The sequence below is a fragment of the Delphinapterus leucas genome, chromosome 13, assembly GCF_059928025.1.
Source record: "Delphinapterus leucas isolate spDelLeu-1000000601 "Yukka" chromosome 13, BTC_Dleu_Yukka2, whole genome shotgun sequence".
In the NCBI taxonomy this organism is placed as follows: Eukaryota; Metazoa; Chordata; class Mammalia; order Artiodactyla; family Monodontidae; genus Delphinapterus; species Delphinapterus leucas.
Genome location: NC_143141.1, coordinates 68,562,678 through 68,586,741, shown reverse-complemented (window position 1 = coordinate 68,586,741; position 24,064 = coordinate 68,562,678). Strand labels below are relative to the sequence as shown.

The 24,064-nt window shown below is 40.8% G+C and overlaps 1 protein-coding gene and 1 pseudogene across 2 annotated transcripts in view; both read left to right on the top strand.

Moving 5' to 3' along the window:
• Positions 1-230: 230 nt before the first annotated feature.
• LOC149747781 (cytochrome c oxidase assembly protein COX20, mitochondrial pseudogene) lies at positions 231-7,891 on the top strand (annotated as a pseudogene).
• An 815-nt stretch (positions 7,892-8,706) lies between these two features.
• TTC27 (tetratricopeptide repeat domain 27) overlaps positions 8,707-24,064 on the top strand; it is a 185,523-nt gene continuing 170,165 nt past the window's right edge. The window contains exons 1-4 of one of the 2 annotated variants that reach the window (XM_022574121.3): positions 8,707-9,023; positions 10,196-10,373; positions 12,500-12,629; positions 20,058-20,198. In XM_022574121.3, coding sequence (XP_022429829.2) covers positions 8,936-9,023; positions 10,196-10,373; positions 12,500-12,629; positions 20,058-20,198 — 537 coding nt within the window. In that variant the 5' untranslated portion in view covers positions 8,707-8,935. Of the gene's footprint in view, positions 9,024-10,195; positions 10,374-10,493; positions 10,559-12,499; positions 12,630-20,057; positions 20,199-24,064 lie in introns of those variants that run through there. The other variant, XM_089922399.1, reaches the window with a different exon arrangement.

Here is a 24,064-nt window from a genome sequence, read left to right as displayed (position 1 = left end):
GCTGTCCAGTTTTCCCAACACAATTTGTCAAAGAGACTGTCTTCTCTCTGCTGTATCTTCTTGGCTCCTCTGTCATAAATTAAATGTCCATATATACGTGGGTTTATTTCTCGTCTCTCAGTTCTGTTCCACAGATCTGTGTGTCTGTTTTCTTATGTGAAGTGGCTATTCTTTTCTTGTCTGTGAAGTGATTATCCTCTTAATGCATGAAAGTACATGTTACATTGATCATGTGGATAAGAGAAGTGTCTTCAGATCGAAAACTGGAACTGAGGAGGCAGGTAGGGAGACTGGAAGGTAGAAATCTCCTTTCTTGTTCCAAACTGTAAAAGGACATCACACAGAAGTCTGCTTATAACATTTACAGGGTGAGAGGCAAGATGGAAATGAAGATACACATGCCATTTTTAGGTTCTTAATCAAGCTAACAAAGTATTATGTGAAATATGACCTATAATACTACTTTGACAAATATATTTTCATAGCAAAAAGTGTGTTAAACTAAGTTTTTTATATACGTGCTAGTCATCAAAATAATTAAAATAATTTATTGGGCAGTTGAAGGGCCAGTAATGTTTGGATAAGTAATGAAATAAAGACATACATAATTAACATTATATATTCCATAAAATGTATTTATCTTGCCTTTACTTCTACAAAATCATTAATTATGTTTTAATACTTGTATTAGTTCCTAGGGCTGCTGTAGCAAATTACCACAAACTCTGTGACTTAAAGCAACAGAAATTTATTCATTCACAGTTCTGAAGACCAAAAGTCCAAAATCAAGGTCTTGGCAGGGCTACTCTCCCTCTGAAGGCTCTAGGGGAGAATCCATTCCTTGTCGTTTCCAGCTTCTGGTGACTGCCAGCATTTGTTGGCTTGTAGATGCAGTACTCCAACCTCTGCCCCCATCTTCACATATCTTTCTTTGTGTGTGTGTGTGTGTGTGTGTGTGTGTGTGTGTGTAATCTCCCTCTGCCTGTCTCTAATATGGACACTGCTGATGGCACTTTGAACCCATTGGGATTATCCAGGATTATCACCTCATTTTTAAATCCTTAACCACAACTGCAAAGACTCTTTTTCCAAATAAGGTAACAAGGATTAAGACTTGATGTCTTTGGGGCTACTAGTCAGCTCACTATAATAATCAAGGGTTTCCTGCTTCTTTTTACATTAATCAACTAAAGGATTTAAAAACATGTATTTTTATTTAAAGTATATGAAGTTTAAATGTATCGTTGGCCTGAAACAAATAGACTGCCAGATACTTCTTCAGCAAAGATGGGTTTATCTAGGATCATCAGAGAATTGCAATTTGGGGCCTGCAACCATGGCAAGCCACGTGTAAGTACCCCCTTCTGGTCTCCCAACTGTTTAATTGAAACATCTGTTCGTTAATTTTTTACATTTCCCTCTATTGATCAAGGTCTTTCTCTGAAAGCATCCCTGATCAATAGTCAAGTTTTCTAGTTTCAGTGGCTTTTTGTTCCTCTATGTCAGGAAGGACCTTTCCGGAGCGTAATGTCTCATGTCAGAGGGAAAGTCGACAGATTGGAAACTGATTAAGGTCATATTCAAGTAACAAGGACAGGTAGGAGGGAGAACTCTCAGGCACTTTTTGTCTGAAGTCCGTATGGTATCAAGATCATAGACGTTGGAAATCATCTGAAGCATTACATCATCATCAAAGGTTTGGCAACAAAATTCTAACAGACCTAGTCCAGATATCTTGGGAAAGCTGTCTCATCAGATGTTGTTTGCTTCAAATCCAGGAAATCTTTACTTCAGGTCACCAGATGATATGTAGGTCCAGTCAGGTTTTGGCACTTTCTTTAGCTGTGTCATGTGAATCCAAGATCTGTTGATTGGGATTTGGGGGCACAAGGGTTGGTTAGCGATACTTGGTAGGGGCCTGTCCTGTGTGGTTGAAGAAAGTTCTTCTGAAAGTTTCCTTTCCAATAGATGAAATCTCTAGGTTGCAAGATGTGATGCTTAAGGTCTTTGTTTCCTGAGGGTTTGCTGAGAAAAGATTGCTCTACCAAAACAAGGTTATTTTTAATAGAAGCAATTAGCCCTTTGCAGTATTGGACTACCTTTCCTTTTATCCATTGTGGATCAAAAGAAGCAGAGGCCAGTTGCATTGGGCATCCTGTGACTATCCCAGTAGGTGAGAGTTCATGAGTTTCAAAAGCGGTGGGTCTGAGATTTAGAAGGACCAATGGCAATGCTTTTGCCCAGCGTATTTGGAGGACCTCTACAAATTTTGCCTACTGGGTCTTAATAATGCTGTAAGTGCGTTTGACTAAACCCGAGGTTTGAGCTTGGTGAGCACAGTGAAAGTGCTGTAAAACCAGCGAAGCAGCATAGACTGGTTGAAGCACATGGCCAGTAAAATGGGTTCCTCAATCACTGCGAAATTTGGGAGGAGTTTCCCAGGTAGGGGTAATCTTTTCCAAAAGGACTTCAGCCATAGAAGAGGCAGTAGCCTGTCTGCAAGGGAACGCTTCAGTCCAGTGTGAAAACATACAGACCACGACTAAAACACATTTATATTCACTAGACACAGGAAGTTGTATCAAATCCATTTGCCAGAGCTCGAGCAGTCCATTGGGCAGTTTAAAATGTCTGGGAGCAGTACCAACAGGCTTCCCTGGGTTGTACTTTGGACAAGTGGGACAAGTGAGGTAGGTGCTTTTGTGGCCTTGTTGATATTGTGGCCTTGTTAATAATCACCAGTATTGATTCATGCAGGCTACTATTTTGTCAGTAGACCAATGGTTTAATGCATGCAGCGTGGTGAGGAATGGGAATTTTAGAGTCTCCTGTAGGACTGGGTTGTTATTTGGTCCAAACCAGAGCTTTCTCTTTTTATCAAACCAACAACTGTTGAATTTCCAATCTTGTTTTTCCTTTTTTGAGGCTAATTGTTGAGCTCTCTAGCCAGTTTTTCTAAATTATCATTTGGGGAAATATCTCTTCGAACCATGACAGAGATTTGGCTGCTTTAAGGGCAGCATTCCTTGCAGCAATATTGGCAGGATGATTTTCCCCTAGCTTCCAGAGAGTCCAGTTTAGAATGCCCCAGTATCTTAAAAGTAGCTAAAGAGGCAAGTAAAAGTATTACATTAAATAATTCCTGAACATAGGGGCCATTTAAAATTTTATTTCCACTAGAAGTTAGGAAGCCACACTGCTTCCACAACATTCCAAAATCACAGGTACTCTAAAAGCATATCTACTATTGGTATAAATATTGGCAGTTTTGTCCTTGGCTAAAGTACAAGCCCATGTAAGAACATATAATTCAGCTTGCTGGGCTGAAGTAACCATAGGTAAAGATGCTGCCTCAACAACATCAAAAGGAGTTGTAGCGGCTTCCCTGGTGGCGCAGTGGTTGAGAGTCCGCCTGCCGATGCAGGGGACACGGGTTCGTGCCCCGGTCCGGGAAGATCCCACATGCCGCGGAGCGGCTGGGCCCGTGAGCCATGGCCGCTGAGCCTGCGCGTCTGGAGCCTGTGCTCCGCAACGGGAGAGGCCGCAACAGTGAGAGGCCCGCGTACAGCAAAAAAAAAAAAAAAAAAAAAAAAAAAAAAAGAAAAAAAGACAGTGTTATAGAGGTCTAATTGACCTAGAATAAAGTGCACATACTTTAACTGTACAGGGTGATGTTTTTCCATATGTACATTTCCATGGAACCATCAGCACAATCAAGATAGTGAACACATCCATCAATCCTCAGTGTTCTTGTTCCTCTTTGTAACCTCTCCCTGCTTTCCTCTCCGCCTCCCCACCCCAAACAACCACTCATCTGCTTTCTGTCATTAGAGTTTAGTTTACATTTATATAAATGGAATCATATAAGATGTTCTCTTTTTTCTTCTGACTTATTTCACTCAGCGTAATTATTTTGATACTTGTGTATGTTGGGTGTATCTATAGTTCATTCTTTTTTATAGGGGAACAGTATTCAATTGTATGAATATACCACAATTTGTTTATTCATTTACCTGTGGATGGACATTTGTGTTGTTTCCAGTTTTTGGCTATTACTAAAAATGCTGCTATAAACATTTTCAGGGCTTCCCTGGTAGCGCAGTGGTTAAGAATCTGCCTGACAATACAGGGGACGCAGGTTTGAGCCTTGGTCCAGGAAGATCCCACATGCCACGGAGTAACTAAGCCTGTGTGCCACAACTACTGAGCCTGCGAGCCTAGAGCCCGTGCTCCGCAACAAGAGAAGCCACTGCAATGAGAAGCCCACGCATGGCAACAAATAGTAGCCTCCGCTCACTGTAACTAGAGAAAGCCCGTGCGCAGCAACGAGGACACAGTGCAGCCAAAAATAAATAAATAAATAAATATAAAACAAAAACTCCAAAAAAATTTGCAAACATTAAAAAATTATTATCATTATTAAACATGAGAGTTGTTAATGAATATGAAAAGGGATTGAAGGGTCATGAAATGCTGGTTACAATCCTGACTTCTCCATGCTAGTGAAGAATGTCTTGAGCTAGTAAAAAGATCCTGCCTCCCCTTTACTACCTGAAAGATATGAGATAGAATTGGTTAAAACACATAAATGTATCAAACCTGAAGCTACTTGGAGAAAGGTGTCATTTACAACACAATTTAAGGTTCTGTGTAAACATGGCATATTGAATGTCTGCATCTAATTTCTCTCCTTCAAAACCCATTAAAACTACGGTAAAGACAGCTCATGCAGCTCAATATCAAAAGAACAAACAACACAATCAAAAAATGGGCAGAAGATCTAAATAGACATTTCTCCAAAGAAGATGTACAGATGGCCAAAAAACACATGAAAAGATGCTCAACATCACTAATTATTAGAGAAATGCAGATCAAAACTACAATGAGATATCATCTCACACCAGTCAGAATGGCCATCATTAAAAAATCTAGAAACAATAAATGCTGGAGAGGGTGTGGAGAAAAGGGAACCTTCCTACACTGTTGGTGGGAATGTAAATTGGTACAGCTACTATGGAGAACAGTATGGAGGTTCCTTAAAAAACTAAAAATAGAGCTACCATATGATCCAGCAATCCCACTCTGCATATATCTGGAGAAAACCATAATTCGAAAGGATGCATGCACCCAGATGTTCATTGCAGCACTACTTACAATAGTCAGGACGTGGAAGCAACCTAAATGTCCATCGACAGAAGAATGCATAAAGAAGATGTGGTACATATATACAATGGAATATTATCAGCCATTAAAAGAAATGAAATAATGCCATTTGCAGTGACATGGATGGACCTAGACATTGTCACACCGAGTGAAATAAGTCAGAAAGAGAAAGACAAATATCGTATAGTATCAGTTATATGTGGAATCTAGAAAAATGGTGCAGATGAACTTATTTGCAAAGCAGAAATAGAGTCACAGATGTAGAAAACAAACTTATGGTTACCAAGGGGGGAAGGGAGGGGTGGAATGAATTGGGAGATTGGGATTGACATATATACACTACTATATGTAAAATAGATAACTAATGAGAACCTACTGTATAGCACAGGGAACTCTGCTCTGTGGTGACCTAAAAAGATTAGATATATGTATATGTATAACTGATTCACCTTGCTGTACAGCAGACACTAACACAACATTGTAAAGCAACTATACTCCAATAAAAATTAATTTAAAAAACTACGGTAAAGAAAAAAAATTAAGACATAACTCTCAAGGAAAGAGAAGATGAGAGGAGTTAACAGTGTTGGAAGCTAGGTAACTGATTTCACTGACCAAAGAAAGCCCAATCCTAAAAATGCAACAGAGAATGCTAAGGCCACCTTTTATCTACACTGAAGAATCCCCAAAAGACTCAGGAACTGGGAGCACTAGGTGCCTCTGGGACTGAAGATTATGGGGTGGGAGAAGGAGGGGCTAAAATGAGGAGGACTCCTGCACAGCTGAGTCAGTCGTTTGGAACGTGCATCCACTGCTTTCCCTCCACCACCCCTGCAGTGGTGTATATGGACCCTGTAGAGGGTCCCATATACAGACTGGGTCCTGAATGCTGAGACTCCTGGCTTTCTTGCTCCACTTGGCTTTGAAATTCTGGCAACCAGACACTATCCAGGTGGGAGATTTAAAGACTCTCCCTGAGAAATCTGACTAGCATAAGAAAAAGGACTTATAAATAGTGACATCTGGGTTCCCAACAGACCTTCCAGCCAAGGCACTCTACACTGATCCTAAAGTGGACATAGCTCACCTACCAACTCAGTTTCCACTCAGTATTTTCTTTTTAATTTATTTTATTTTTTTAAAGTTTTATTTATTTTAAAAATTTTTTTGATGTGGACCATTTTTAAAGTCTGTATTGCATTTGTTAAAATACTGCTTCTGTTTTATGGTTTTTTTTTTTTGGCCTCAAGGCATGTGGGATCTTAGGTTCCTGACCAGGGATCAAACCTGCACTCCCGGCATTGAAAGGCGAAATCCTAACCACTGGACCTCCAGGGAAGTCTCAGTATTTTTTTTTTTAAATTGAGATGTTTTTTCTCCCATTTTTATTACTGGACTCTATTTTGTTTCAAGGGAGATTAATAGATTTAATGACTATCATTGTCTCGCAAATCACATTTAAAATAAACCTTGATACAGCAAAACTTAACATTGTAAATCAACTATGCTTCAATTAAAAAAACAAAACAAAACTTGAATTGTAGTGAGAGCTCCAAGTTCACCCTGTGGGTCAATGGGGCTCTCTACACACGAGTGAGGAACTTGGTGTAGTGGTTAATGTGTTTCTGCAACTGTTGATCTTTAACAACTGTTAAATAGTTCCACAGTGCTAGATTTTGTGCTTGAAAAAACAGATGATCGCACCGATCAAAAATGGTTCCCTGCACAAATACCTTTTCATTACTTCTCAGTGAGAAAACATTCTAGGGCATCTGCTCTTTTCTCACAGCCCAGGTCTGGCTTCTGTTGGCATCTGCTAGCAGCTGCTGAGCTAAGCCGAGCACCTCTTCCTTCCAAAGCCTAGAGGGGCTCTGGGTACTGAGGAAGAAAGTGAATTAAGAATTTGTAGGAGGTGCCGACTGTCCCCATGGCAGCTGCGCTGGAGCCCGGGGGGCCCGGGAAGGCGAAGGTAGAATTAGAAGATCATGTGACGTTCGAGTAGGAGGGTTTATCTTGGTGACTTTAGGATGCTGGTTCCATTGTAGGTATAATTATGCAAAGCTAAGAATCCAGGAAAGACTTGCCAGAGAAGGAATTAAAAACAAGATTTTATATGAAAGTACCCACCTTGATCCTGAAAGAAAACAAACCAACAGTGGCAGCAGCAGCAATTGAGCAGTCTTGAGCACAGAAAACCCAGACACAACTCACTTAGGTGTGGACAAAGCTGAGATCAACTATAGAAAGCATTTTATATACCATAAGGCTTTCAGTCAAGTAAATAAAGTATGTGTAAGTTGTAAAAAAAAAAAAAAAAAAAGCATTTCTTCGCTTCTCACCTTGGAACCGGTACTGGGCAAGGTTCTTCCAGAACTGCACTTGATTGTTCCATGAATCCCGTGTGGTCAGTGTCACCCTGCAGCTTTCTCCTGGATCGTGTACGGCAGGCGCACTCACGGTGGAGGCTTCAAGCTGACTGGGGCAGAGTCCTGTTCCACCAAGTCCGGCTCTCAGAGCTCCGTTTTGGCCTAGTAGTGCGGCTATGAAGATTAAAAGATGTGTGACTAAGGCGCCAGCTCTGGGCCGGCTGCAGGCACGCAGGGCTGGGAGGTTTCTCACAGTCTAGCCTCCAGAAGTTTCTCTGCACCAGTGGCTGGGCCAGATGTCCCACCTAATTATGATTTATGTAGTGGCAGCATCAAACCCAGATACTTTTCTTACACTTGAATACATTCAAGAATAAAGACCTCTGCTGACAGGGTTCTTCTTTTTTTTTTACAGTATTTTTAAATTTTAATTTTAATTTATTTATTTTTGGCTGCGTTGGGTCTTCGTTGCTGCACGTAGGATTTCTCTAGTTGTGGTAAGCAGGGGCTACTCTTTGTTGAGGTGTGCAGGCTTCTCACTGCGGTTGCTTCTCTTGTTGCGGAGCACGGGCTCCAGGCGCAAAGGCTTCAGTAGTCTGGCACGTGGGCTCAGTAGTTGTGGCTCGCGGGCTCTAGAGCTCAGTAATTGAGGCGCGCGGGCTTCGTTGCTCCGCGGCATGTAGGATCTTTCCGGACCAGGGCTCAAACCCGTGCCCCCTGCATTGGCAGGCGGATTCTTAACCACTGTGGCGCCAGGGAAGCCCTGCTGACGGGGTTGTTAACCTGGGGTTCACAGACTCCACTTCAGAGGGTCTTTAACTCCCTGAAATGGTACCCCAGTGTTGGTGGTAAGGGTCCACGTGCTTTTGCGGGAAGGACTATGGCTTTCATCAGGTAGTCTGGAGGGTTCTGACCCAAACAGGTTTAGGAATCAAAGGCTTAGACCTTCCAAGTAAACCGCAGCTGGGCAAAATCGCGACTTTGAACTGCATTTCAACCTGCCTCCTCGGTGGGCGGTACAAGATGACTCCACGCCCTCCACTCCTTCGGCAGCACCCCTGGGGGCAGGGCTGAGGTCGGCCACGCCCTCCAAGCACCGCCCATTCCCCTGCTCGGGGTGGGGCATTCCTACTGGGCATGCTCAGTACCAAGGGCTCGGGTTGGCCTCCTAGGCGGAAGCGGGTCCCTGAGAGTTTGTGTGTTCTTCCCAGGGTTCTCCGCGCTACCGTTATGGTCGCGTCCTTGTGCCGGTGTCCGCACATGGGATTCTAGGGCTGTGGATGTGCTTACAGGAACTGTCGCCACTACTCTTCGACGTCTTTGGACCCTCTTCCTTTCACTTTCTTTTGTTGACTCCTGTGTGACCGTCTTAGGACTCTGTTTTGGTTGCACCGATATCTGGGGTGATGTGGACCCCGGAGCTGGCCCTTCTGAGGGGCTTCCCCACTGAGGCTGAGCTGCAGCAGTGGAAGCAGGAGGGAGTCGCCTGTTCGGGTGAGAGGGGTGCACCTACCAAGGAGGGACTGAGGCCAGCGTGAGGACTGTGGGGAGAAGGGGTGGCGGCGGCTGGGTTCTCATCCCTTCTGGTTTTATTTTTTTCCTACCCGAATCTATCTGATTCTTAATGCTTTGGGTTGCTGCATCCTTGACATAGTGGGCGCGGTCCAAAGGCTCCGTGCATGTCTTTACCCCAAATTTCTCACCGTCCGGGTTCAATAATAATAATGTCAATTGTTTTTCTAATCCCGTAACATTTCTTCAGTCATTTAATGCTTAGAATAGACCTGTAAGGTAGACACTACTTTTATTCCCGTTTTGCAGATGGAGGCATTTAAGTACAGATTAAGTAATTTAGTCAAGGTCACACAGCTGGTAAGCACAACAGCTGAAATGAGGCAGTAAAGATGTAATCTTGTAAGTAAAGCACATTTACCGGAGAGAGAAAGAGTTAAAAGGCACATTTACTAGTGGGATATAGGCACATCTGATTGTGGGATTTAGGCTGGACCCAAAAGAGAAATAACAATGTAGGACAGTATATGTCCTGTCCTATATATTTGTGTGTGTATGTATGTGTGCGCGGTCCGTGTTTGTGTGTATATGCAATAGGTGCTTCAGGAGAGAGGTAGTTTCTGAAGTTTGGGTCTGGAAGTCTCATGGAACAAGTCAAACTTGACCTGATTCTTGTTTAAAGAGTAAGACTGACAAGTGGAAAAGTTCCCCAGGAGGAGTCACAAGTGTAAAAGTGTGGAGGCAGAATGTGCATATGGATATTAGGGGAACAATGAGTGAACCAGCTTTTCATCTGGGAGGACAGTGGGGGTAGGAGGAGCCAGATAGTGAAAGGAAACTTTGTAAGGAAACTTTTCTGTTGTCAGTAGGAATTCTTTTGAATTCCCAGCAGAATTCCTTTTGATGTTACTTGCTAATGAGGAATATTATTTCTGGGTCTAACTTCTGACATGCTGCTCATGGTATGAATGAACTTCTAATTCTAGGAGAAGTGATGGGCATTTGCTCAGTACTTTGTGGTTAATGTATAGGAAGCATTCTAAGTATATATATATATATTTTTTTTGGCATGCTGAAATGATAATAGTGTTACCTTTATACGGTATGAAAGTAGTTGTTCTTTGGATTATTGGACTAATTTTTTTCTATTACAGAGAGTGGATCTTTCCTACAATTGCTGCTAGAAGGGAACTATGAGGCCATATTCTTAAATTCATTGACTCAAAGTATTTTAAATTCAGCAACGATGACTGAAGAAAAGATTGACAGCTACGTAGAGAAGCAGATAGTAACATTCCTGGATTACTCAACAGATTTGGACAAAACCAGAAGGTAGAGTTTTATTTGAAATTTTCGTAGGGAAACAGATTCTGAATACATTTAATATTGCCTTGACAGTGTAAGGCACTGATTTTTGCAGTTGTTGAAAAACCTGGCTTTATGTTTACTCAGGACTCATGATGTACCAAATAATCTATGTAAGAGTTTCTGTCCAGAGGACCATCGAGAATGAAAAGGTAAAGTCGTGTAGGATATACAGGTTTCATATATAACACTGACTTATGACTGGGTGGTAGCTGCTAACCCACTGAGTTTCTAAATGCTTAAGTCTCATAGGTTTTAGCCATAGACAAGACTTCAGACCTTCTTTTCTTTTAACTTGAAAGTGTACACTCTCCATCTTGCTGTTTGTAGATTGCTGAGTGATAATTATAACTACTTTTATTATGTTTTAGGTTATCTTTAATGTTTTTATTATGGAACCCTTGGTTTATCTTCTTCCATTGACGTTTATGTAATTTTATAGGATTAAATATAATGGGTAGTTACACAGCAGTGTAACCTAAGTTTTTCAGTGGCTTATATTTTACTGTTGTTAGTTTGTTAATATACCTTCCTTTTCTCTAGCATCTCTGGCAACCACATCAAGCTTTAGTTGTCTTTAAAACACAGTTTTGTTTTACCATTATTTCTAGGGAATGGCTTCATTTAGTTCTTCAACAAATCAACTCCTGGCTAGGTGTTGAGGTTGTGAAGATGAATAAAACATAATCTGTATCTATAAGGAGTTCACAAAAGAGTGCTACTACAGGCATTTTATTTAAAAAATTAGTGTCATTCATTTTTATTTTTCTGGTTTACTAGTAGTTTACATTCCTCTGATGTCGTTCCTGATTATTATTTTGCTGTCAGATGTGTGTGTGGTGTCATAGCCATTAGCTTTGTGTGGTGCACATGAAAACACACATATACACAAATACATCATACACTGGTAGACCAGAATTCGGCTTGTCACACAGAGCTGAGAAGAGACATTTCAGTTACCTCATTATGAGGTATTTGGAAATTGAACTCTATTCTCAATTCCCCTTAAGGATTTTGATTTTTAGTTATGACAGTTATATTAAGGCTTTGAGATCTTGCTGCACACCTGTTTCCTCAAGTGTCCTAACTTCTAATTACAAACGGCCTCTTTTGTCACCTGTTTTCTGCTCATTCTTTGCTGTCAGTTGTGCTGCATCCAGAGCACTCCAGCTACCACAGGCTTGTAGGCTTGATTTTTTTTTTTTTTTCCTTAAAGAATCTTCCTTTTGAGGTAGGGCGTAGGGGATATGGGAAGAAGAGGGTGACTGCTTTTATTTTTCCTTCAGTGTGAAGCTACAGGATTCTCTGGCTGCTATTCGTTAGAGTTGAATCCCCACCTGTTTGTGTCTTAATCTAGGGGTTGGCAAATTACTGCTGGTGGAGCAAGTCCAAAGTGCCTAAGAATGATGTTTACATTTTTAAAGGGTTGGAAAAAAAGAAACACGTGTGACCCACAAAGCTTAAACTTTTTTTTAAAATCTCTCCTTTGCAGTATAGGTTTACCTACCCACTCCTGTCTTCAGCCAAAGTAGGATTGAAAAGAAATGGGTTCAGGTGAAATTTCTAGGGTTTTTTTTTGTTGTTGTTCTAATAGTTGGTAGTACCGGATCAGTAAAATATTTGAAAACTTTTTGTTGTCAGCTTTCTTTTGTATAAAATCAGTTTCCATCCAGTGTCAGAGCTGTTAAATAGAACACAAGACAAAATTCTAAGTGCCTGATAGGGTCCTAAACCAGTGCTGTTCAGGAGAACTTCCTGTGATGATGGAGATGTTCTGTATCAGCGCCGTACAGTACGGTAGCCAGTAACCACGTTTGGCCATTGAGCACTTGAAACGTGGACAGTGCAACTGAATTTTAAATTTTATTTAATTGTAATTAATTTAAATTTAAAGCAGCCGTATGTGGCTCATGGTGATAATATTGGACATTGCAGATCTAAATTGTTTCAGAAATTTTTTTTTGTAATACTCTCAGATAATCTCAATAAATGTTGATATCTTACATTTTTCTTAATAAAACTGAAATGAAATAGTGTGTTTGTGGTTATATAGTGATAGTGGCTCATGTTTATTTCTTTATTCTTATATGCAGACAACAGCTGATATTCCTACTTGGTGTGAGCAGTTTGCAACTTTTTGTTCAGAGTAACTGGACGGGGCCTCTTGTTGATTTACACCCTCAGGATTTTTTGCCGTCTGTTTTGTTCCAGCAGTTTAGTGAGGTACGCTTCTTGGAAATGTCGTATATAGGTATTATTGTGTTGTTTATTCTTTAGGAATGGCTCTTTATAAACTGGAGTTAATAATAGGTAGGAGAGAAACATGACTTTATTGCTTGTACAGAACCTACTAAGAATGCTTGTTCATTGATCAGATTTTCAATTCCAGAAGTTCCATTATCAGACTCAAACTCCTCTTCAGATGCTCCCCATTTTATGGAGCTCTGTTAGCTGCTCTTTTTATTAAAGTGCAGGCAGCTGCACCAGTCACCCAGCTGCATGTGTTACCACAGTTACATAAAGATCTTTTCTGGCAAAGCAGAGAATGTGGAGATCTGTTTAATTTTGTTGCAGGAAACTTTTGCTGCTGTCCTTACTAACAGTTCCCAGGGGTGATTTCCTTTATGTCACAGATATACTTATTTGTATATACTTACAGTGTCTGGCACAGAGGTGCTCCATGGTGATAATGATTCTTCTTATCCATATATGGAGATAATATTATTGACCTGCATCAGTAGGTCATCAGTAGAGCTTGCAGTTTGAATTCCTCAGTACTGTTTGAGCACATATACGCAGGGCTTGGGGGATATGACATGCTCTGGAAAGAAGTGTGGTAACTGATTTATCCAGCCACCTCAGAACTAGAGCATTACTCTGGACCACTCAGCCTGGAAGGCTGCGCTTAGCATCCAAAACTTGCACAGCAAAACGGACCTATTTACTGTTACCTGGTTTCTCAGAATTAGAAGTAACAAATGAAAGGGGAATGGAGTTGTTAGAGATTAGTGTTAATAATTGGATGGTGGTTGGAAAGAGAAATACAAAAGCAGTCATAATCTGAAGCCTCCGTACACATCAGTTTACTGAGTCATTATGTTATATTGCAATAGAGTAATTGAGATTCATAATGCTGGCCCTAAATCATAATTGAAAGGTTAAAAGCTCTTCCATATCTTATGTCTAAGAAGGGAATTTAATCTATACTTTACAAAAGTTTTCATCCAAAATGGTTAAAATAAAATCCCCAAGATTTTGGCACTTAAAGAGATATGCTTCAATTATCTAGGAAATTACTTATAAGGAATGTCTCATTCCCTCTCTTACTGTGTATAAAACAGTTTCTGGCCTCTATTGCCCTATAGTGCAGGTTAGGAACCCACCAGACAAAGTCGTAAATACGTACCGAGCGCTAATGTGTGGTTGGAGTGGTGCTTCATTCGTGTATGCTATATCAATTTGACGTATTCTCTAGATGAGAAGACTGATGCTCACAGTGGTGAAAGAAACTTGTCAGAGGCCTTATAGCTGGGGGATTGGAACACACATTGTCTGGGTCCAAATTCAGTACTCTTTCTGCTGTACTAAAGTAGAAGCACCTGTAAAGTTAGGTAACAATTCAAACAGTACAGAAATGGGTTACATGAGAGGTTCAACCTATAAGAAATACTGAAATTAGGGCTTCCCTGGTGGTGCAGTGGTTGAGATTCTGCCTGCTAATGCAGGGGACACGGGTTCGAGCCCTGGTCTGGGAGGATCCCACATGCCGCAGAGCAACTAGGCCCATGAGCCACAACTACTGAGTCTGCGTGTCTGGAGCCTGTGCTCTGCCACAAGAGAGGCCGCGATAGTGAGAGGCCTGCACACCACGATGAAGAGTGGCCCCCGCTTGCCACAACTAGAGAAAGACCTCGCACAGAAACGAAGACCCAACACAGCAAAAATAAATAAAATAAATTAATAAACTCCTACCCCCAACATCAAAAAAAAAAAAAAGAAATACTGAAATTAATGAAGACGTGTGGAAAGTGAATTTTGTCTGAGAAGACCTTTTCGTCAAGAGTGGACCTTGAGTTAGAACCTGAAAGATGATGAGGAAATGGACAGGTAGAGAAGAGAAAGAAATATGTTCTAGGTGCAGTCACACGAGCAGAAATTTAGAGGGGAGAAGAGTGCGGTGTTTGTGGGAAACGGATGCTTTGAGCCTGTTGGAGCAGCAGTAAAAGGTCAGCCTTGATGGGGCTCAGACCAAATCATAGGAAACTTTAAATAAGACCTTGATTTTAATTTTTTTATTAGAAGTGCCTCATATGGGACTTCCCTGGCAGTCCAGTGGTTAAGACTTTGCCTTCTAATGCAGGGGGTGTGGGTTCAATCCCTGCTCTGGGAGCTAAGATCCCACATGCCTCGTGGCCAAAATACCAAAATCAATAAACAGAAGCAATATTGTAACAAATTCAATAATGACTTTAAAAATGGTCCACATTAAAAAAAAAATCTTAAAAAAAAAGTGCCTCATACATTCCAAAAAGCATACAGAATGTGTACAGTTTAAATAACAAAACTCCTTTGTTCCCACCACCCGGCTTGAGAGAGAGAACATCACCAGCATTGTAGAACAGAGCTTCCCGACTGCTGTTCCCCAGGTGTTGAGCCCCTTTGCCATTGCAGTAGCTGTGTGGGGCCGGGGCTGGGGAGAGCTTTTGAACTGGTCTCGTCTGGTGTAGTAGCCTTCTCTAGTTACCTGATGTGCACTACAAATAATAGCATCTTCTGCATTTGCTCTGACTTGGAAAAGGTTGGGAAATACAGGGTTACAAGGTCCCCTGTGTGTGCTTCCTGGTGGTATCCCTGGCCCCCTTTCTCATGAACCACTTTCGTGAATTTTGTGTTAACATTCCATTGCCTTTTTTTTTTTTTTAAATTTTATTTATTTATTTGGGTGCGTTGGGTCTTCACTGCTCCAGGCGTGCTTTCTCTAGTTGCGGAGAGCGGGGGCTACTCTTCGTTGCAGTGCGCGGGCTTCTCATTGCGGTGGCTTCTCTTGTTGCAGAGCACGCGGGCTTCAGTAGTTGTGGCTCACGGGCTCTAGAGCGCAGGCTCATTAGTTGCGGCGCACGGGCTTAGTTGCTCCGCAGCATGTGGGATCTTCCCGGACCAGGGCTTGAACCCATGTCCCCTGCATTGGCAGGTGGACTCCCAACCACTGCACCACCAGGGAAGTCCTCCATTGCTTTTCTTCATGATTTTAGCAGCTATGTATGTATGTATCCCCAGAGGACATATTGTTTAGTTTTGCCAGTTTTTGAACTTTATATAAATGAAACAAATTGTGTGTGTTCTGTGACTTGCTTTGCTCAGTGGTGTATTTCTGAAATTATACTATTATTCATTTTTACTACTGCATAGTATTCCAGTTGTAGGAATATACCACAGTTTATATATCTGTTCTACTCTCAATGGCCACATGGGATGTTTCCATTTTTTGCAATATATTATGTACAGTGCTATTAGGAACACGTCTTCTGGGAATCACTTGCAAGAATTTCCAAGCACAGCATGCTTAAAAAAAAAGGGATAGTGTTTGGTGCAGTGTGCTAAATGGAAGAGGCTGTTTTTACTGACCCTCAGGCTGTAGTCGGGCAACCGCTGAGGGCTGAGGGGATTGATATTTTGCCACACGTGGAAATGCTTCCCAGCACCGAGTTGGGAAGCTCTGCTGAGGACATATATCTGTGAGTGGAGTTGCTGTGCCCTAGGGTATATGCATGTTCAGCTCTTCTTGGTCATGTCATGTTGTTTTTGAGAGGATTATTCAATTTATACTCTATACCAGCAATCTCAGAATTTGGAAGATAAAGGGAGTTGAAGTTTTTAAACTGGGGAGTGGCGCATCAGTATTTTCTAGTTGTCATTTTCCTGTGCTGATTTATGTTTCATAGTTCTTGTGAAGGACAAATATTTGTGAATATACTTTACGGTCATGGAGTATAGTCATCAAAGCCAGATTAATTTTCCCTGCCTCTAAATTACGGCCTTGGCATTTTTAGCACTGTTTTTTGACCTCTGGTGCTAACCAGCCTCAGGGGAATAGCAGTGAAGGTTCATTTCTGAGTAGGTCACCTCTCACACAGAAAAGTTGATCTCCTAGTAATCTAGTTTTATATTAAGTTTATCTCAGATGTTGACTTTTTTTTCACTATTCTGATAAACAAGTATTTTTGTATGTCATATGCTCTCTTGACTGAGGAGCTGTTCCTAAGGGAATTGTAACCTTCATTTTGTCTGTTTTAATCGAGAATATAAACAATCCTCTTTATTTATTTTTTGGATTCTTTTATAGGTTATTACAGAGTGCTGAGTAGAGTTCCCAGTGCTATACACTCATCCTTATTGATTATCTGCTTTACATATAGTAGTATGTATTGTTCATCCTCAAGATTTATTCGTATTGTATCATGTCAGAATTTTCTTACTTTTAAGACTGAATGATATTCCATTGTATGTACATACCAGTTTTTTTGTTTTTTGTTTTTGTCTTTAATTAATTTTTTTAAAATTTATTTTTGGCTGCGTTGGGTCTCCACTGCTGCACATGGGCTTTCTCTAGTTGCAGTGAGCGGGGGCTACTCTTTGTTGTGGTGTGTGGGCTTCTTGTTGCAGTGGTTTGTTGTGGAGCACGGGCTCTAGGTGCGTGGGCTTCAGTAGTTGTGGCACGCGGGCTCAGTAGTTGTGGCTCATGGGCTCTAGAATGCAGGCTCAGTAGTTGTGGCTCACGGGCTTAGTTGCTCCACAGCATGTAGTATCTTCCTGGACCAGGGCCTGAACCCGTGTCCCCTGAATTGGCAGGCGGATTCTTAACCACTGTGCCACCAGGGAAGTCCCACAATCCTCTTTAAAACTCGGCCATTTCCCAAAACCTCTGGAAGCACATTTAGAATTCGGTTGGAATATCAGTGTTATGTCACAGGAAGATGGGAAAGCATTTAATTTTTTAATGATGGTGATGCAAGGTAACTCTAGGAAAAGAAGTTTATTTATTTGTTTATTCATGCATTCACTCCTTTATTTATTTATTATTTACCCTATTAATGACATTTCCAGAGGACTTAGAGTAGGAGGTTTGGTAACCAACTAAACCTTTGAGTATCAGAGGTAATGAGATCCAAGTAGTATATCATGGAGTATCTCTTTGTGTAATTTTTTATTTGTTGCCTGGTTAAATTACTTGTTTGTTATCTTTAAAGATTTCGTTTAGAAGAAAATGATCTAAATTTGTGCTACAACAGGTAGACATCTTTCTCATCTCAATGTGATTAGAATAAGGATTCTTTTTCTTAAAGGCATGTCTTGTACTTCACCAGCTTGGTTTGGGTGTTAGGAAATAAAGATTGTTAAATCCATCTAAATGGCAAGATGATTTGATGAGGCTGCAGGTCCAACTTGGGCACATTAGGCAGGGTCTTCTTTCTAGTTCTTTTTTTAAAAAATTTATTTATTATTTTATTTTTGGCTGCATTGGGTCTTTGTTGCCGTGCGTGGGCTTTCTCTAGTTGCAGTGAGCAGGGGCTGCTCTTTGTTGTGGTGTGTGGGCTTCTCATTGCGGTGGCTTCTCCTGTTGCGGAGCATGAGCTCTAGGTGCGCGGGCTTCAGTAGTTGCAGCATACAGGCTCAGTAGTTCTGGCTCACGGGGTCTAGAGCGCAGGCTCAGTAGTTGTGGCGCACGGGCTTAGTTGCTGTATGGCATGTGGGATCTTCCTGGACCAGGGCTCGAACCCGTGTCCTCTGCACTGGCAGGCGGATTCTTAACCACTGTACCCCCAGGGAAGCCCTTCTCTCTAGTTCTTAAGCAGTAGATTCACTTGTGTATTTGGTACCTCTACTTGGAGGTCTCACAAGGTACCTCAGACTCATTGTGTCCAAGACTGAACTCATGGTGAGGTTCTTCTCCAAACCAGGTCTTCTTCTGGTGTCTGTGTCTCAGTGACCCACACTACCATCATGCAGTTGTCCTAGTCAGAAGTCTAGAAGTGATCCTGGCCCTGTCCTTGAGGACTTCCTCATGCTTAGCATAGCCCTGGAGCTTGCTGAGGGGCAGGAAGAGGTAGAGAGGTCTGAGGGGAAGGCAGCATGAGGTGGTAGGAAGAACACTGGTTTGGGAGTTGGAAAACTTGGGCTGTAATGTCTGTTCAAACGCTGATAACTTCTGTGTGATTTTGGACTGCACTTAACTTTTTTGTATCTGTTTTCTTCTGAAGTTGAGGCAGTTACAGTACTTAAATAGTTCCTTGATTATTGAACTTAAAAAAAAATTTCTTCTACCCTAAGTGTAGGTAGCAGTAAGCTTTATTTGTGGTTTGGCGGTGGTCATTCACGTTGTCTTTATTCCTCTAGTACACTTTTCAGCAATGATGAAAGTTAGGCAGAGGATGAACCCACAGCTATTACTTGCTTACCTTTATTGAATGTTTCAACAAAGCATTGAGCCAGACACTGATCACTTGGATTGTTTAATCCTTACAAGAACCCTGTGAGGTTTAGGTTCTGTTATTTTATTTTATAACTGATGAAACAGAGGCTTCAGTTAAAAAAAAAATTACCTATGCCCACAGATTAATAATCAGAAAAAGGACCGTATCCTGTGTCTGTGACTTACAGCCCATGTTCCTAACATTGAGCATTCCTACTATCGATTTTGTGGTGACTGTCAAAATGATTCAGTCCACATTTTAAAAACACAGGTGCTTGGTCTGTTGTAGAAAATCTCTGTTCAGTAAGAAGTAGATTTTTCAGAGGCATCCCTTTTGGGCAGCCGCTGTTCACATTGGTCCATGATTGTATGCCTACTCAGCATTTGATATGTAAGACCTTGTTGTTTTTGGCTTTATAGTAATTATGGAGCAGCAATGGTTTGTAATGACATTAGCCAGCTGGTGAAGCATATATGAAATGTAGGTGTTTAATATGAATACTTTCACATAGGGATGGTTTTTATTGAGAAGCTATTTTGTTATAAGTAAATCTGTAAAGTCATGACGCTTCTTCAATAGTAGCATTTTCTTGGGCTTCCCTGGTGGTGCAGTGGTTAAGAATCTGCCTGCCAATGCAGGGGACATGGGCTTGAGCCCTGGTCCCGGAAGATCCCACATGCCATGGAGCAACTAAGCCCAAGCGCCACAACTACTGAGCCTGCACTCGAGAGCCCGTGTGTCACAACTACTGAAGCCCGCACGCCTAGAGCCTGTGCTCCGCCACAAGAGAAGGCACCCGTGCACCGCAACGAAGAGTAGCCCCTGCTTGCCACAATGAGAGAAAGCCCATGCGCAGCAGTGAAGACCCAGTGCAGCCAAAAATAAATAAATAAATAAAATAAATTTATTTTGAAAAAAAGTGTGCAACTTGGGAAAAGCAAATTAAAGAAAAATATAGTAGCATTTTCTTGATTGCCCTGTTCTCTAAAGTACAAGCAGGCAGCTGTCTGTCAGGGCAGGCTGGAGTTGTAATGTTAGGACTCCGTCCAGTGCCAACTGCTGTGTAATAGATCAGTGCCTGTGTTTCACAGCTGATTACCTGGAAAATATGTATTCTTGTAAGACACATAACGATTAATATGTTGCTAAATTATATCATCTTAAAATTTTTTTTTTTCAGGTCAAAGGACTGGATGCACTCATTCTGAGTTTGCTCATTCTAGACGGTGAATCAATCTACAGCCTGACCTTGAAGCCTATACTGCTGTTATTAGCACGAATTTCCCTAGTGAATGTAAGACATAGGCTGACAGCTATTCAGGTAAGGGAAGAAAAGGAGCCAGGAGATTCAGACCCAGGTGTGACTTTTGTGCCGATTAGCATAAAACTTTAGTTGTGATGCTGAAAATGTCTTGGTATATTTGTTTTCTAAGTCTTCTCATGTGTTTAATTTTAAAATCTGATGAAAATAAGCAAAAACTGTCTCCTCTCATGAGATTCGTCTAGTATAAAATGAGATGTTGAGCCTCTTTAATGGGGTTGTATATATGTGTTGTGTGTATATTTGCATGTGTATAAATGTTCATTCTCTGAATCTTAAAAATAGGTTTAAAAACACCCTTCATAGTTTTTTGTGAATTTTATGTAAGGATAATGAGTAGCCAGAAGTATAGCACTTTCAGTAGATCTTTTTTAAAAAATTAATTTCACTTTTTACTGTTTTTTATTAAATCTCCTAGAAATTTTTTTTTAATAAATTTATTTATTTTATTTATTTATTTTTGGCTCCGTTGGGTCTTTGTTGCTTGCACACGGGCTTTCTCTAGTTGAGGCAGGCAGGCTTCTTATTATGGTGGCTTCTCTTGTTGCAGAGCACGCGCTCTAGGTGTGTGGCCTTCAGCAGTTGTGGCACGCGGACTCAGTAGTTGTGGCTCGCAGCTCTAGAGCACAGGCTCAGTAGTTGTGGCGCATGGGCTTAGTTGCTCCATGGCATGTGGGATCTTCCCAGACCAGGGCTCGAACCTGTGTCCCGTGCATTGGCAGGTGGAGTCTTAACCATTGTGCCACCAGGGAAGCTGTTTCTTGATTACTGTTTCTTGGCTCACATCCTACCTTGTTTCATATTTGGCTTGGATTTAGTAGAGCATTTGTTGAATGCCTGTTATATGGTTTCTTTAGGTCACATATAAATTAGTGAGAAAAGCACTGATACAGATAGCTATTACGCAGTAGGAGGTGACGAAAACCACATGAGAGATTCGAAGAAAGTCCTTGAGGTGTAGTGGAGGTTGTCAGCTGTGCAGTGTGCAGGCTCCGTCACAACTGCTCAACTCTGTGCACCTAACTATTCAATCTGCCTTGTAGTGTGAAAGCAGCTGTAGATGATATGTATGTGAATGGGTGTGACTGTGTACCAATAGAGCTTTATTTATGGACATTGAAATTTACATTTCATATGCTTTTCACATGTCACAAAATATTATTTTTCTCTCTTTCTTTCTTTCTTTCTTTTTTTTTTGCAATGATTTAAAAATGTAAGAACAAGTCTTGGTTTTAGGCTATAGGAAAACAGGTGGTGGGCTGGTTTGGGTCCATAGGCTGTAGCTTCCTGACTCCTGTCCTGATTGTTGCAACTTGGGCATACAGACCTTGTATTTCCAGAAATAGTAAATCTAAATTTTATGTGAGATCTCCCAATTTCCAAGTGTTGGCTGAAAAAGTTTAAGAAACACAGTATTTCTATGGGCAAAATGTGGACTTGGTCTGTACTGTATAAGGGCTTACTTTCCTACGCATTTAAGTTGTGACAAAGAGGAGGTAAGAAGGGAATCATGCCTCTTTCAGCAGCTCTCATGAGGACAGATGATTTGGAATCAGTTGTACCAGAAGGGTTTTTTTTTTTGTTTTTTTTTTTGCTGTACGCGGGCCTCTCCCATTGCGGAGCACAGGCTCAGCGGCCATGGCTCACGGGCCCAGCCGCTCCGCGGCATGTGGGATCTTCCCAGACCAGGGCACGAACCCGTGTCCCCTGCATTGGCAGGCGGACTCTCAACCACTGCGCCACTAGGGAAGCCCAAGAGAAGGGTTTTTAATAGATGGGTTTCAACATATCCTAGCAGATATAAGACCTTATCTTTGATTTTTTGTTTAGTGATGTTAGCTTGAATAAAAAAATGTTTTCCCAAGTTGATATGAGTTAAATGATCTTATAGACTGACTAGTACTTGGCCCTGAAGGAAGTATCATCAAAGCATGAGGTTGCTAAATGGCATTATTTTCTTTCTAGTGAGACTAATGGTCAATGAGTTAGTGATACAGTTTTCTTGGTGGAAAACTTTAATCAGCAAGTACCTTCGTTAAGCATCGTTTGTAAAAAGATACATGTAGTATCAACAGCTTAGGAGAACAAGTAAATATGTGAACTGCTGGTTGCAGATGTAGAATCGGAGAGATAAGTTACCTGAGTCTCTTGGCAGATGCTAAACAGCTTTTGACTTCTGTTTCAAAACCCTATGTTCTTGTACATCTCCATGCAAAGATCATTCTGTGCTGAAACCTTGCCTTTCAGTTGAAATGTTATAGTTTTCTTTCCTTTGGGTCTTTGATATATTATTCTGTAAATGATGATGTTAAAAATGATTTCTTTGAGAAATGAAGATAAAATGATAAAGAAGCATGACATGCTTATCCAAGTTAATCTTAACCTTTTAAATTAATTTTGAAATGGCTGGATCTTAAGGAACATATCAGGTTGTTTATTATGGTTTTATTTTTGTGGAACTATAAAAGAAGATGATTTTCCCCCACCCCCTAGTCTGTGAAGTGGATAGACTAGTGTTAGTAATATGTGAGTGTTGAGTAAAAAGAATTTTGGCTTTGGAATCAGACCAGAGTTTGTCTGGCTCAGCCACTTAACAACTGTGTGGCCTTAGGCCAGTGAATTTCTCTGAATATCAGTTTTCTTGTTTATAAAATGGACTAAGTTGGCAAACATGTATTGCGTTTCTTTTGAGTACACTCATGCTCCCTGCCTTCTAGGAGGTTATTGACTAGTGTGACTTGTCAATCAGAATATTCTGTAATAAGTGCGATAATCAGGAGACAGGATCTAGGAACTATCTAAAGCAAGGCTTCTAGTTTTCTTTTTTATTAATGCCTCAAATTGTCTATTAAGTGATTCCTGACAGAAAAAGGCACTTATATTTTCTAGTAGAAAAATAGGCTATGCTTTCTTTCTTTGTTTCACACTCCCCCTTCTCCCATCTGAAGATTTTGGGTTAAGAGTTAGTTTATAGATCTGATTTTAAGAGTTGAGCATCTTATGTTGTATGTTTTCTTAAAAGGGCAGTCTCTTTGACTGGATCTATCTAAATTCCCATGTCTAGAAAAGGAAAGACTGCTGTCAGACCTGACTCACTTATTGCTGACAGCAGATAAGGGACAGATAACTGAAATATAGTCTGACTTCATCAGCCTAGTGATAGGAAAAGAATGAAAATGAGACAGCACCTCAGGGAATTAAATTAAAAATGATGTGAAACTTTATATTAGATAATTCTACCTTTCCTCTCCTTAGATGGGCTGAGGGAACAGCATTAATAATTAGAAAAGATTTTGTCAGAGGGTCAAAATTCATTTGTGATTTTTTGATTGTTGTAGCATTTGTGTGTAGTTTAGAAGGGGAGCAAGCAGTTTTACCCCTTAATCAAATGAAGAAATTAAGTTCAAGTAAAAAAGAAAATGCTTTTGGTAATGAAGCTTGATCTCCTATTAGTAGGTATTGCTTTAAAAAAAAAAGGAAAATTAATTTTTCACTCCTTTGTGCAATATAATTTAGAGTAACATAGTTGTAATTACTTTAGATGATTCAATGCATGATCATACTTGGTAATTTAATGAGCCTATCAAAAATATTTAATACTTACTACTTGCATGCGTGCGCGCGCACACACACACACACACACACACACACACATGCATAGCAGAAGATCTAGAAGAATATAAACCTTTGTCATGGATTTTTCTGGGGGAGGAGAATGACGCTGAGGCAGCAGAAGAGAGACTTTCATCTTCACTGCGTATGCTTCTGTATTGGCTTGTTGTTGTTGTTTAATAAGGATGTGTTGAAAAGTAAGAGTAAGCATCAGAGAACTGAGAAAAAGCTACTGTGTCCTCAGCCTGTGCATT